General features: G+C 41.0%; 2 protein-coding genes across 2 annotated transcripts; both read left to right on the top strand.

Annotated features, from left to right (window-relative positions):
• Positions 1 to 1,946: 1,946 nt before the first annotated feature.
• Positions 1,947 to 2,452, top strand: B0H65DRAFT_402600 (uncharacterized protein; the record flags this gene model as incomplete). The annotated part of the gene is given in 3 exon segments (XM_062823792.1): positions 1,947 to 2,086; positions 2,172 to 2,229; positions 2,243 to 2,452. Coding segments are annotated over 3 exon segments (408 nt in total), but the record flags the coding sequence as incomplete, so codon positions are not given.
• On the top strand, positions 2,313 to 3,724 carry B0H65DRAFT_559251 (uncharacterized protein; the record flags this gene model as incomplete). Its single annotated transcript, XM_062830125.1, has 2 exons — positions 2,313 to 2,776; positions 3,167 to 3,724. The coding sequence occupies exons 1-2, from the start codon at positions 2,468 to 2,470 to the stop codon at positions 3,722 to 3,724; spliced, it is 867 nt and encodes a 288-aa protein (XP_062681017.1). The 5' UTR covers positions 2,313 to 2,467.
• Between the last annotated feature and the right edge of the window lie 11,857 nt (positions 3,725 to 15,581).

Genomic DNA, 15,581 nt, shown 5'->3' on the forward strand with positions numbered 1-15,581 from the left:
GGCTAGTCTATACGCGCGTACGTAAAGCTATACGTAATTGGGATATGTGACCAGTACGTGAGTATATGGCTCTGGGCTATAGCACTAGCTCTGGCATAATATATATGTAGTTAGTATAGTGCAACCACATTACAGGCTAGCCTTGTAATATAGGTATTAGGTAACGGGTTAATACTAGTATAGAAGTAAAGAGAACTGGAAAGGGTAGCGTTTCGGCAATAGTATATTCGGTTATAGAAATAAATTATAGAAGAATAATAATAAAAGAGCGCTGGTAGGGAAATTACTAACGTAAGGTATTTATAAATTTTTAGGATAGAAATTTAGGAGAGGGAGGGTTATATTAGGTCGTTAGGGACCTATTAGGCATTAAACGCGTACTAATACCGAAGAGCGTTAATATCCGTATAGTATAACGTTATAGTATAGTATTAGAACAGTTCGAAGCCGTCGTAGATTTAGCTACTATAGGATAGAATTTACAACGATATAAATAACTGGTCGAATTCGCTTCTAGAATTATCAGAGTTAATTATTAATATATCTTTAATCCTCCTCCTACTTTAACGTCCCCTACGTACTTACGCTATCCGTAAATACCTTAACCTACGTTCCTATATAATCTTAACACTGTTTAATATATATTATTCTTATTTAATTGTAGCTTTCGGTTAAGCGAGGATATTTGCGGGCAAATTATCGACGTAAACGTCCTCTATGAATTTAAATTATTGAAATAGAAGAAGGCGGTACTTACTCTTTAATACTTCGATAGCGGCGACGTACGTAGGCGCGTCCCCAAGGGAGATAGTCGGCGTATTGCCTATAGTAGACGAAGTATCGAGCTCTTAGACGACGGGTATTGTAATAATAGTATTAATAGCGTTAAATGGAGGTTAATACTAATCGGCAATAACGGAGAGAGAGATTAACAAATATCGAGAGTATATTAAGGTTCGAAAGTACTTTGGTAGTATATAATTAATTAGGGGAGAAGGTTAGTGATATAATTTAAAAATGCTAAATTTGTTCGATTTGGTATGTAATCCAAAAACGCTAAAGATTTCACTAATTTAGGTAGTTTGGACGGCTATATTGGCTATTTAGGCGGGTATAACTTGATAGATAGTTAATTAGTACGCTTGAGGGTAGAGGTGGGTCGATTTTTTAGGAGTAAAAATTATGTATTTCTGCACTTTAAACCCTAATTTAAGGATTCTGCTGGGTGCTAAGAAAGGCGGCCAAATACGCAAATAAATATGAGGTCGTATTTGATTTGACCTACTCAAATATGAATCTATATTTATTTGTATATTTATTTGTATTTATTTGTATTTGCCAAGTGTATTTAATTTGTTGCCAGCGCTGGGCCGGTATTCTAGAAGGTGCCGCTGCACAAGAAGACACGCCCTCCCCATTGTCCATGCCATCATCCATGTTCGACCCCTCAAGGCTACTCAAATAATCTCTCCTTCCATCCTTCCGTGGTAACATACTTGTCCAATCGTGATCACGCTTGTCTTGCTGCTGCCTTTTCATGTGCCGACGGTCAACTTCCGGGATATATCGACCGACATCTCCGTGGCGTGATTCTCCATTTCATAGGCGATTACAGGTTGAAGTAATTACAGGTTGAAGTATGCACTTGCCCTCAACCTGACTCAAGGCATGTGCAAAAGGAAGGTGTTAACGAACCTCTCGTGTACCCCGCATTGTTTTGTGTTCTAGCCTGCCTGGTTCTTCAGCCGGAGAAGTATCCAGCAACTAGCGCGGGCCTCCTGATCTTTTTCTTCGTCCATCTGTCTTTGTGTTCATGCTTCCGCTCTTCCTTGTTTCGCCGGTTGCTTCCTGTGCGTGCAGTCCTGTCTCCTTCGCGATTTCTCCTCGCTGCTAAGTTAAGCGTTGCCTTTTTTTGCGTTTTGTTGTTCGGTTTCTGCTTCCTTACCATGGCAACCCAGAACCCCAAGCTCGGCCTCGCTGGTGCGGAAAAGCGGAGAAAGAGAAAGGCCAGAGACGAGGACACGAGCGACGAACTTGGCGATGACAGGACACAAGTGCCCAAGCGAGTGAGAACAGGAGGTAAGCCGTATATTGCCATCCACATTGGCACAACATGAGATTCTGTTGTCGGTGAATCGCAACTGACTTCTAATTTCTATGGTAATAAACAGACTTGGCTCCCTTTTGCGGCCATATTTTTATCGCTCCGTCGATCCAGGCAGCGCGCGAGTTCGCCCTACAGTCAATGAAATTTGTGTGGACAAGTCAAAACATGCAATTGGCGTTGTGGTGTGACGGCTCCCACGAGACACGAGACAATGGTGGCGGCTTTGCTGTCGTCCATAATCGCCTCAAAAAGGGATCGCCCAAAGAGCAAGGACATGTGGGGAGGGGATGGCCGGCAACTCCCACACCCTCGAGCACATTCACCGAAGCCCTCGCCCTCGCCCAAGGCATTGTTCAGGCAATGGATGAGCTGAAGAAGCTGGAGGAGAACCTCCCGAGCCCCCCCAACCGTGGCGCCAAGATTTGCGTCAGAATTTTCTCCGATTGCAGGGGCCTCCTGAGCAGCGTCAGGACGTCAAAGTTTGCGGCGAGCTATCAATCCGCAGGAAAAGCAATTGTGGAGAAGTCGGAAGAATTCCGACAAAACTTTCGGAATCTCTTCGGCCGGCCGGATGTTATCGTGGACTTGGCGGTGCATTGGGTGCTGGGGCATGATAAGAGCCTCAAGTTACACGTGCAAGCTGATAAGCTTGCGGGGGAAGCCCGAGAGGTGGGCAAGGCAGTGCTTCAAATCAATGGTCAAGGGCGTTCATAGGATGGAGCCGCGAGCATTTTTGCGGAGCTTGAACCAGAAGAAGAGGCGAGGGGGCAGGAGACAGTTGAGCCAGAAGAAGAAGCAAGGGAGGAGGACACTAGTCACAGAAGGGCGAAGAAGAAGGGAAAGAAGAAGGGGAAAAAGAAAGGAAAGAAGAGTAACAAGAAGAAAAGTGGGAGCAAGAAGAGTGGTAAGAAGGAGAAGAAGAAGAAAGAGAAGGAGGAAAAGGAGAAGAAGGAGAAAGAGAAGAGGGAGAAAGAAAGACAGGAGAGAGAGAAGAAAAAAAAGGAGGAGAAGAAGAAGAAGAAAGAAGAGGCTAAGAAGAAGGAGGAGAAGGCCCGGAAGGAGAAGGAGAACGAGAAGGAGGAGGAGAAGGAAAAGAGAGAGAATAGGGAGAGAGAGAAGGAGAAGAATGACGAGAACAATGATGAGAAGGAGGAGGAGAATGTGGACGAGAAGGTGGACGAGAATGTGGACGAGAAGGTCGAGGAAAAAGAGGAGCAGAACTACGAGCAGAACGAGGAGCAGGAGAATGAGCAGGAGAAGGAGGAGAAGGAGGATAAAGAGGCGGAGCACGAGAACGAGAAGGAGAAGGAGGAAGAGCAGCAGGTCGAAACCCGTGTCGACGAGGATGAGAAGAGCAACGGAGAGCAACTCACTTGGCCGATCCCCTCATTTCATTCCCAAACCTTGAGAGAGGAAGCATGGAGACAATATGAACAAGAACCAAGCGATAGGGATGCCTATTTTCCGGACCCAAGGCGTCTCAGACAAGAGCCGTACCACCATCAATGGCTGGACCAAGTCCAGCAAAACCCCGACCCCTTCTTTTGGGATCGGCAACGCGGTTTGGGCCACCATTTCACGGGGCGTTGGCGCTGGGAGCCCGCGTCTTACCAGTAAATTTGGGAATGGGACCAAGGGGTACACTTCAATCCTCAATGGCACTATTGGCACTATCGAAATGGGTGGGCTTGGCCCAACAACCACTCCTGGTCGGCACCAGGATGGATGTAAATTCTGGGGGGGCGCGGACTGAGGAGAGAACTAGGTCGGTAGTTGAGGGGGCCCCTATCGCTATGCGCTGGTCAGCATTTTTCTATCAGGCCAACCTTTACGGCTTGGGAGATCACGGGATGAAAGGTGAAAGGGGCCCGCGAAGATGATATGGGATGGGTAATGGCACGTCTAGTGGGGGATATGTCGGGAACAAGACGCATAATATCCTTGAGCCGTGAGGATGGCTTTAATTCAATCTTTTTATTGGCTCGGCTTTGATTCCATCCAAAGTTCAGATTGACTACTGTGAATCCGGATCACTTGTGTTTCAATGATTGCCACGGCTTGATAATGTTGCAGTTGGGCGTTCTCGAACGAAGGTCTTCCGCGTGGGGTCAGGTGACCTGGGAGGAAATTTGGGAGCGCTGGAACGATTGCAACTGCAACGAGGCGTGGGTATGACTGACGGGGTGTTGGAGACGAAGCGTAGCTTTTGGCTTGAGGAAGTACCTGACACACTGCCCTCCCGGATGACAGGCAATCCGATGATGAACAGGACGGCATCGGGGAAGTGCAATGAAGAAGAGTGAATCGGAGATCGGGATAGCGGAGTGAGAAATCAGGGAGGAAGGAGGTGAGACACGAACGCAATTATGATGTTTGGAACAAAAAAAGCTGTCGTGTACGGAGAAAGCGGGCCCCCTCAGGCAAAAAAGGAGAAGGAACTGACCGAGCCCGGATGCGAACCGGGACCTTAGGTACCGATAGGCTACTTGAACTAGCTCCGAGTTGTGATAAGCAGCAGCACCCGTACAGCGCGATACAGGCCCACTACAGGCCCAATGCACTAACAGTGCACCGGCTGCTTCGACCCCCTGTAAGCAAATGCACTCATTTGCGCACATGTGGAAGGCCAAAGAGGAAGAGACGGGCATTGCGATCCATGTCCCATTGTCCGACAGTCCCACATGATCTGCAGCGGGCACTCCCGCAAATGGAGCTCTTCATAACCTCTTCCCTCCCATCTTCGAGCTGTCCAGCAAGAGGTACCGTGTTCTCAAGAAGAAGGAAAGGGCTTGCCTCTTCGGACCGGCGATGACAACCAGAAGTTGATGGGCTGCCTCGACATCTGGACTTTGATGGTGTCCTTACTGCGTGTGTTACAGTTGAACAAGATGTTGTCATCATCTCGGCGCATTTTGGACCCAAGACTACATGGCACTGGGAGACGAGCGGGCGAGAACACCTGCAGGGAACAGTGGCGGAAACAATGCAAAAGAAGATCGATAGCTACTCCCGGGTGAAGAAAGAAACGAAACTCCCACCATCTACAACTCAGCTGTGCAGCACATCTCTCTTTCTCATTTCATGGGCTGTGGTGCGGGGCCATCCCGTCGTACACCTCCCTTTTCCATGTGTGATCCCTGATGTGGGGGTTGTCCTCATCCAAATGCTGCTCTGGTTCATAACATGAGAAGGTGCGCCTTGGGTGAATGGCGAGCGCACCTGATGGTTGAATGCATTTTGCGTAGGTAGGTAGGTGAGGGTCATGCGGCCTCTTTTGTTCTCTGTTTCCGTGCTGCAGTCTGCCCTGGCAGGTGTATCCTGAGCAGCGACCTCGAGGACCATAAAACCCCTGCCCCCGACCGTCTTTGATCTTTTGTTTACTCTCTGTCTTTTCTCTTCATTCTCATTAGCTCCTACTAAGTTAGTAACCTGCCCATCTAAACCACCTCCATCGGCTATCCAGCCTTGTTAAAGACGAACCCCGCTATGATTTGACCGTCTAAGACGTTTCTTTCTACTCTGTCTTTTATTCTCCGTACTATTTGGTTCGCCCTTCGTGTTCTCTCTGTCTTTTCGCCTTGCGTGTGGTCTTCAGCTAGCAACGACATCGGTCCGACGTTGCCGAAGAAACAACTCTGTGCTTTTTCTCCTTTCTCCTTTCTCTCTTCTCCTTTCTCCTTTCTCCTTTCTCCTTTCTCCTTTTCCCTTTTTTCGTTCTTCGCGTCTCCAACATTACCACCTTGCCTCCCAATACCCGCGAAAACCTCCCCGCAACGGAAGCGCCAAGGAAGAGAACGGCCGTCGACGATGACCGTGACGATACAGTCGCCGAGACGCAGACAGCTCCTAAGCGAGTAAAAACGTTAGGTAAGATCTACGTTCATGCTTATATCCTCATAACAGTACGCGTCTCCATCATGGACCGTAGCTGACGTGTATGGTGGTGCTAGACAGATACCGGGCCTTTTGGGGACCCGCTCCTATGGGCCACAACGCGTCCTCGGAAGGCCATCAGTCCCTGAGCCGCCGGACGCCCTCCGCTTCCGCTCACGGCTCCACCCACAGCAAACCATTCGCCGCTGCCGCAATGGATTAGATATATTGCCATATCTGACTTCCTACAATTACGTTGTACCTGGCTTATCCTAGAGTTGGACATGCGTCGATGTCCAACCTCTTATATCTATCTACGAACAACAATATCTGCCAAAATAACCTTGGGGCACCCAGAAAACTTATAAGATCCCTCTCCCTTTCTACCTTTCGTCCGGATTTCTTTCTCCTCCTCATCATCATTCCAATATATATGTAGTTTGCTGTTACTATCGTTTTGGGAACCCATTTTCGTCCGATCGTTATTCCAACCATTGTTTGCCATCCGATCGTTATTCTATCGCTTGTTACTATAGTTACTCCTTACTATACCGTCCGCATCCGTGACAACTACGCTGTCGATCGTGTAGCTGGCCGTTTGTTACGGTGCTCCTGCAGAAGCTTGGCGTATGTGTTTGGTAGGGGACGGTGTTCGCCATCAACTGGGCTTGTGTGTGTGAGAACCCTTGGAGATGGCCGTTGTAAGTCTGCTTTCTTACCAACCGAATAGCCTTATTACATTCCATATGTCACCAACACCCACTTACCGAACCACCGCCGCTGACGCTATTGAGGAATTGGAACCTCGCTTCTTCCGCCCGTTCAAAATTCCTTCTGCCCCGGCCCTTATAAAAGCCTTTTATTTATTCCGAATTCCTTCGGCACCGGTTGGGACGGCATAGAATGCGCATGGGAATGGGAATGAAAATAGAGGGACAAAGAGAAAAGCCGACGATGAAGACTAGGTTACCAGGATGAAAGGAACAATAAGAAGCGGCCCAAAATCTCAAGTAAGATATATGCTTCTACTTCTTCCTCATAACAAAACGAATCTCTATTATACAGCGCTGGAGATAACTCAACTCAACTCAACTCGGGGGTTCGAGTTAGTTGAGTGGGTCAACTCAAAATCTCGAGTTGAGTTGAGTTGAATTGAGTTGAGTTAGTTGCCAAAGTTGCCAAGACATTAGGGCCACCTATAACCCTAACCCTACTCGGATACTCCTTCCACAATTCGGTCACCAGTGCACTTTTTACCACTAAATTCTTTTCTGCCGGTGTGCCAAGAAGGCGGCCAACTCGCCAACTCAACTCGGGACCCTTGAGTTAGTTGGCCAACTCAACTCGGGGGTTCGAGTTAGTTGAGTTGAGTTGAGTTAGTTGCCAAAGTTGGCTTGGCGAGTTGAGTTATCTCCAGCGCTGCTATTATAGACCGTAACTAACGTACGTGGTACTATAGCAGATACTTTGCCTCCTTTTGCGAGTAAAGTCATTGTCGTTGAGAGGGATGAAGCGATCAAGATAGGCAAGGAGATAATAAGGTTTACCTCAAGCCCTGACGCTATGCAAATCGCACCATGGTGCGATGGATCTTACTGCCGGGAGAGTGGGAAGGGAGGTTATGCGGTTAATTATAACCGTATAGACCCATCCGACTCGTATAAATCGACACAGATCGCCAAAGGATGGTCTGTACTTGCGGACTCAAGTATGATTGTTGAGGGGATAGCACTTGGCCAAAGCATTATGCTAGCTACGAACGAAGTAGCTCAACTTGTCGAGTCCCTCCCCCCTCTCTCAACTACCCACCCCCTCCCCAAAATATCGGTTAAAATCCTCTCAGATTGTCAGGGTCTAATCAAAAAGGCCGAAAGATCGACCTGGTCAAATTCGCTACAGCTGATTGGTAACGCCATTGACGAGAAGGCGAAAGAATTCCAAGCCAAGTTTAAGGGTGTAAAGAACTACGTTGTCGACATCAAACTAATTTGGGTGCCTGGGCATACCAAACAACTAAAACGGAATGTGCAAGCCGACAAACTAGCAAGACGGTGCCGAATGGAATGGCGCCGGATCCACCTCAAAGACAACCAAGAGGTACGGTTGGAGGGCAGGGAGAGGGGGACCAAAGTATCTTTAAGGAGATCAATTGGCCAGGCAGGAAGAAGCGCCGCAGGAGGAAGAAGGGGAAGAAGAGGGAGCACATGAACAAGGAGGAAAACAACAAGAAGGAAGAAAACAAGTAGGGGAGAGCAAGGGGCCACAGAGAAGGTGATGGAGAGTGTAGGAAAAGGGGAATAGGGGATTTGATGGTCGCGTATATAAGAGGATTCGAAGGGATGTAACCGCTTCTATCATTGTGCCTTTGCGTCTGAGCTGTGGAGCAGACTCTAATCCATTCTTTTGGGCTTGCATTTGGCTTCCTCTAACCTTCAAATCTTCCTGCGAAGTCAGTATGCGCGTTGAGGTCTTGATGGCGTTGTTAACCCACGTCTTCGCCGCACCCCCAGGTATAGACGGTGGCACATTCATGAAGCGAGGTTAACAGCGGGGTAGAGTTGAAAGTGGGCCACGGCGGGGTAACGTGCAAGCATGTCGATGGAGAAGTTGATAACAGCGCTGCTGCTAATTCTTGGTCACCTTTCGTTAGTGCACTATCTAAGCTGATACTAGCGGCAACACTTTCGAACCGGGCATCCCTGGCGAGCTGGGGGGAACTACCAAAATGCCAAATCCAACGACACATCAAGGCCTCACTGGCAAGCCTGCTACACATCAGGTACACAGATAACAGACAAACTCACCACTCAGAAAGCACAAACCCATGACTAAACATCTTCAAGGTGTTCGTACCAGGTACACAGGCTTATTTCCACGCCCACTGTCTCATTTCCGTTGTCGATGTGCTATATAATGAGAAAACCTACCCACACTCACCTCCAAAACTATACGCACCCACCCCCCATAGTAAACCCTTACCCTAATAGCCTACGCTAGTCCATAGCCTATATATGACACTTGTATTTAAAACCCCTATTTTTGTCGCAAAATTTCGCATTTCTAATATACGTAACATTCTATAGCTATTCGAATGCCCCTTTCTTTCTCGATCTATTTAATTTAATTTATTTTAGCGGTCGGTTAATACTATATAATTATACCTAATTGTACTATAATTCTATATTGAATTCAATTAACGGTACGTCGCATCGTTCTATATTAATTGCCCCTTCTTACTTATCGCTAATACACCTTATATAGATACCTCCTCGCCGTCGCTATAAATCGAACGACTTAATCGCTACCTTTATATTATGCGCTTTATTTAACCGCAATATTTAAATTATCCCTAACCTGCTAAAATTATTATTTCCCTTCGAAACCTTCGATAAAGTACGGTACTAACTCGCCGTTGTCTATTGCTGTTATCAGTTTAGTATTATTATTCTATAATCCTAAAGGTATAGGATTAAGAATAAAAAATACCCAATATACAATACGATTAACCGTTTCGTTTATTAATACGACTATACTTCGTATTGTAAATAAATATCTAATAACCTACGTAGTAAATACATTCGCACATCTAAGAAGATCGTTAAAAATTGCTTATTTAAGGTAACGGTTAACGCGACCGTAGCGATTGGTTGGAAATAGATTGTAACAGTTATTAAAAGTATATACGATGGCTACCCGCTATTTAAAAACTTCGATAGCTATTTTTTTTTACGCGAAAAGGTATTAATTCTAAATATAGAGGCGACTTCCTAAATTAATACCCTATTCGAAAGAAGGGAATTTACTATCCGTTTTATTTATTCCGCTATTAAAGACTACTACTTTAATTACTTTATTACGTATAAAAACCTTTATAATATATAATTGTAATATAAGAAAGTAATTTAAGAAGGGTATTAAATACGTAAATCTTCGTAAGAACTTTGGAAAATAATGATAAAATTGTTTATTATTATATTGAATAGAAGGACGAGGGTAAAATTATAATCTCTAATACTATTTAGGTTTTCGAACGCTAATATAAAATATAGAAGTAGTTTTTATTTATTATTTCTATCGACGCGATATATAAAACTAACCGCTACTATTTTCCTTTAATATAGAGTATTATTTTAACTTATAAAAAGACTTCTATACTTATATTTTAAATTGTAATTAATAACGACGGGAAGGTTGAATTTAATTACTTTACTAATTAAATTAAGTAAACTATTAATACTCTAGGTATTATTTTATTAGAGGTTATTATTACTAACGGTAATAAGTAATTAATTAGTGTATTTAAAAATACCTTTTTTAATTATTAACTATAACGCTACGTCTAATATATTAATTATAACGTTATCAACTAAATTAAGAAGAAATAGAAGCGCTAAAGTAACAACTTTCTTAATAGTAATAACAATAGCAATAAGGATTCGCAACTTTCTAAAAGCAATAGCGAAGATAATTCTATTTCGAATTCGTTTAATTTAAAAAGTAGTAGTGATAAGAGCGATAGGGGTATTAAGATCGAAGGTAATATTAATGCCTATAATTTTAAAGAATTTTAATGCTTCTATTAATTAATTCATATAATAATAAGGACGGCCGTTACCTTCTCTCCTTTCATTTAAAACGAGGTCGCTAATATACGTATAGGGCTATTTTTCATATAGTAATATATAGTTTATACTTCGATTATTAATAATTTCGAAAAGGTATATAAGATTTTTATCATTAAATTTGGGGAGTCCTAGCCGTACTTTATTACTAATTATATCGAAGTTAAGTAGATGCCCAATAAATATTACTAGGTTAGCTACTATAATAAATAATTTTAATTATAGTTAGAGAATTACCTCCCTTAACGAGTTTAATAACGGCTCGCTAAAATCGTCTTATATATTAATATATAGTGGCCTCTTTAACCTCTATTTAACTTACTTATAGTATATTAATAACCGATACGAATCTTATAAAGCGACGAGCAATAAATTATTTTTAAAAGTACGGGTCAACTAAATTAATAACGTTTAATTAGGTAATTACCCTTTCAAATTCTCCTTATAGGCTTTCAATATATTAAACCGCTAATACTACTAATTATTTATAATATTCCCCTCTATAAAAGAAAGGAAGAGGATTAAAGGTAAATTTTTACTATCCTATACTAGTACGTTCAAAAAGTAATATAGATTACCCTACGTATATACGATTGAATTACTAGTTGGCGAATTACGTATATTAATTACTAAGGAAGATTATAATCTATTCTAGTATTTAAACTCAATTAGGGTAAACCTCCCTATTTTTCTCCTAATATATCCTAAACTAATTTATTTAATAGGATTCGGTAGATAAATATTTACGCTTTAAGTTAGCGGTTAAAGCGGTACTTAAAAGCCGCCCGTGTAACGAAGGGGGACCGTTTGGTAAAATCCCTATTTTTATAATACGAGCGCTAGCCGAAGGCGCTTCGTAGTTATAATTATAATTATAGAGGGTTACGTAGTCCTAAACTGCCTTATTTTAACTAGTTGGCCCGCGCGGGAGGTTAAAAGAATATTACGCCTATTAGCGCCTTTATTCGTCGTTACTATTTATAGTACGAGTTGGGTGATAATATTAAGGCTTTTAATATTATAAATGCAATTGTATCCTAGCAGTCTAAGAAAGTGATTAAGAAAGTGATTAAAAAAGTAACTTAATTAAGCGAGCCTACCCTACTTACCTAATCCTGCTAACGAAAGCTTACCTTAATTATTAATTATATTATTATCCTTAACTTTACGGAGGAGGCCAATTCTAATTCTAAATTGGATTTTAGGCTCTCTATTTTATTTAATACTCTATCCTTCCCCTCTTCGAAATCCTCCTCCCCCATCTTTATATAGTAGTCTTCGTCCCTCGCTAGAAAGTAGCTACTTCCCGTAATCTTATATGATAATGCTATTTATTTCGATAGGGTAGAAATCGGATATAGCTCTTAAGAGTCAGATTTGGAGGAAAATTTTATTTTTTCGATAAGAGGGATATAGCGAGGCTTAGAAAAGAGGGAACGCTAACCCTTCTTATAAACGAAGAGTAGTAAACCTATTTTGCCAAAGAAGTATAGGAGTAAAAGGAAGCCGCCGCTTATACCCTCCCTTATCCAGCGCTAGAGACAACTCAAATACACTTAGCAAATATAAATAAATATAAATAAATACGCAAATAAATACATATCTATATTTATTTGCCCAAATATTTATTTGGCCGATATTTATTTTCGTATTTGCCCGCCTTTCTTGGCACCTGGCAGAATCCTTGGGTTAGGGTTCAAGGTGCAAAAACACATAATTTTTACCCCTAAAAGATCGACCCACCCTAACCCTCAGACATGCTAATCGGCTACCCAAGATGCTATGCATATCCCAGTTGCCAGTGCCCAGTGCATGCAGCCGCTCAGACCACCTAGATTGGTGAAAATTCTAGTGTTTCTTGATTGCATACCAAATCGAGCATTTCGAGGTAACATCACCAACCTTCTCCCCTGGTTAGCTCAACACTCAACGCTACTAAATCAAGCGCCATTGTACTCAATCACACTCGATTGCACTCGATATTTGTTAGTCTCCTCTCTCCCCTGCTGTTGGTCAGCACTAACCTCTGTTTAGCGCTATTAGCACCATTAAGATGATGCCCGGCATTCAAGACCCCGCTGATACCTCGTCGACTATAGGTAATGCCCCGATTATTTCCCTTAAAGATTCGCCCGCGTACGTTACTGCCATCGAAGTATTGAAGTATACCTACTGCCTCCCTTTAAGTAAGCAAATTAAGCTGTTCGGGGATGTTTACGTTGATGACCTGCCCGCTGGCGTCTTCGCTTAGCTAAAAGCTACAATTAAAGGGGAATACTATATATTAGAAAGATAGCTGGATTCTCGTATTAAACGGTCCTTTTGGATCGCTAAGTACGGTACCTTCTTAGTTAAAATGGATAATAATATGGAGGTAGGAAGTTATTGGGATTATAAAATATATTAGAGCCTGTATATTCTGCGTACTACGAATTCTACTATTATTTACTTTCGATACGCTTACGGTATTAAGGAACCTATTAACGACGAGTTTACGGAAGAGTAGGTACGTAAGAAGGTTAGATCGGTCGCTAATTTCCTTTAGTAACCTAAGCTCCCTATTATGAAACCGATTAGCGAGCGATTCCGCGAATTATTAGTAGAGATAATTATTAGCGCGAGGCTCCTATACTCCTTTATTAAGAATAATACTTTTAGAGGGTTATTGAAATTAATAGATAGTAATATAACCGATAGACTATTCTTAAAGTCGTACTATATTATTTCTTATTAAATTTAGAATAAATATTCAGTTTATTTTAATAGATTAAAGGAGCGTTTAATTAATACCTATTTTAAGAAGCACTTTTCCTTCGATTTTTAAATATTGTTAAACGGGCTCGCTATGTTTTCGATCTTTATTTATTATATCGACTATTCCCGTACCCTCAGAAATAATTTGTTGGGTCTTTAGGAAGTCCGCGGTAGTTATAGCGGCGAAAATATCGCAGTTACTATACTTTAAATTATCAAGAAGTTCGAAATCCGTATTAATAATATTGACTACTTCTAGAGCGATAATATCGATACTAATAATTATTCTTAAAGGACTCTTTCCCTCCTTTACCGCTAGTAATATCGAATACGAAGTTCCTTAGCGTTATCTACGTTACTTTAGTTACGTTCTAAATTTCAGCGCGAAAGCGGTTATAAAGGTAGGGCTTCCTCGTACTTTCGATTCTAATAATTTATTTACCCGTCTTTTTACTATTAAGGAGGATATTTTATTCCGGGAATAGAGAAAGGCTAGACCGGTTGGTCGGCTATATAATATTATTTAGTTTATTCGAAGAAGCTTACAACGCTACGCTAGGTTTAAAGAGATTGTACACTTAAACCGTAGTAATATATTTAATAATAAGGTTAATTTCTTCTTTAGTGCTATTATTAACAATAATAATCTCTCTCCTAATATTAGGGTTATCCTTAATAACGCTACGCACTAGAACTCTAACTACTGTATAATTCGTCGCGCTTGGAAGCTCCGTAAATACATTGATCACTACGTTAATAATACGCTACTAATATTTAATGCTTAAAATTAAGAATAATTTTAAATAAAATTTAAGCGGCCCTACTTAGAAGTTTATTAATAAAAATTTTGAAAAGTATTCTAAAATTAATAAAGAAGTTAAAAAAATTGAAAATTAAATACGGGATTACTTTATTACCTTAACGCAAACTATTACTTCGAAAATTTAAAGGAAATAAGAAATCGGCATTCATAATTTAATTTTTTTTACTAAAAAGGTACTTTTAATACGAATAATAATAAAGGTAATATTTGTTTACTTGAAAGTTTTACAATCTTCGATTCCGGGGCTTCTATTTATATTTTTAATAAAATTAATCGTTTCTTTTTATCTTAACTAGCGTCTTAAAAGGATTGTATTTAAGCTAGTAAATTTTAAATACTTATTAAAGGTTTTAGGGTTATTAATATAGAAATATAAGGAGAAAAGGGAATTTTAAGGCTATGGGTAAAAGAAGTAGCCTTCTACCTTAATTTCATTATAGATTTTATATTATTACGCCTATTCCGAAAGTAACGTCTTCATTAGGGCTATAAACCCCCTAATAATTGCTTCTGTCAGTTAAACAGCTTACTCTTTTATTTCTTTAAAAAATCTATTATTATATAGTCTTCGAATACTTACTTCTCTCCTTTAATTGCGCCGCCTTCTTTATTCGTCGAAATCGCTTTAATTCCTTTACCGGCCGTTGTACGTATAAAATACCTGCTAAATTTTGGTATAAGCCATTCGGTGACTACGGTTTTTAAATCTTCGAATATTTTTATAATATCGAAGGCGCTAGATTCAAAGGGCCCGCTACTTATTAGTACAACGCGTATGGTATTTTAAAGATTAAATAATAAATTAAATAAAAATTACGTAATACGGGATTTGGCCTAGGAGAGCGGTTCGCCGTTGACATCTTCGAATATAAAATACGGAAAGGTAGCCTTAAATATATTATACATATTATTTATCGATAGATTAGATTCGTTTGGGATATTTATATAGTAAATCGAATAGTTAAGGTTATTATTAAAGGATTTCTTTCGGTTATTAATACGATTAATTATCGGTATAAAGTTAAAATTAAATACGTTGAATGCAATAATAAATTTAATAATTAATACGTTAGGGATAAGTTAGTTATACACTTTATTATTTTCGAACCTTTAATACTTAATACTTGAATTTAAAACGGCGGTATTGAACATTTAGGGGGTATAATTAAAGAAAAGGTAAGTATAATAATAAATAGCGCTAAACTCCCTTATAACCTCTAATTTTAAATTATTTTAGCTTTGGTCTACTTTATTAACCGATTGCCTAAGTATTTCCATAATTAGAAATTACTATACGAACGGTTTTATACCTTCGTAGCTTATTGTAAGAGGGTGTAAACCGAGCCTCGTAAGCCTAACTTTAATTATTTACGTATTTACGGTTATAAAGTATATACGATAA

The sequence above is a fragment of the Neurospora tetraspora genome (genome assembly GCF_033439725.1).
Source record: "Neurospora tetraspora strain CBS 560.94 chromosome Unknown B0H65scaffold_5, whole genome shotgun sequence".
NCBI lineage: Eukaryota > Fungi > Ascomycota > Sordariomycetes > Sordariales > Sordariaceae > Neurospora > Neurospora tetraspora.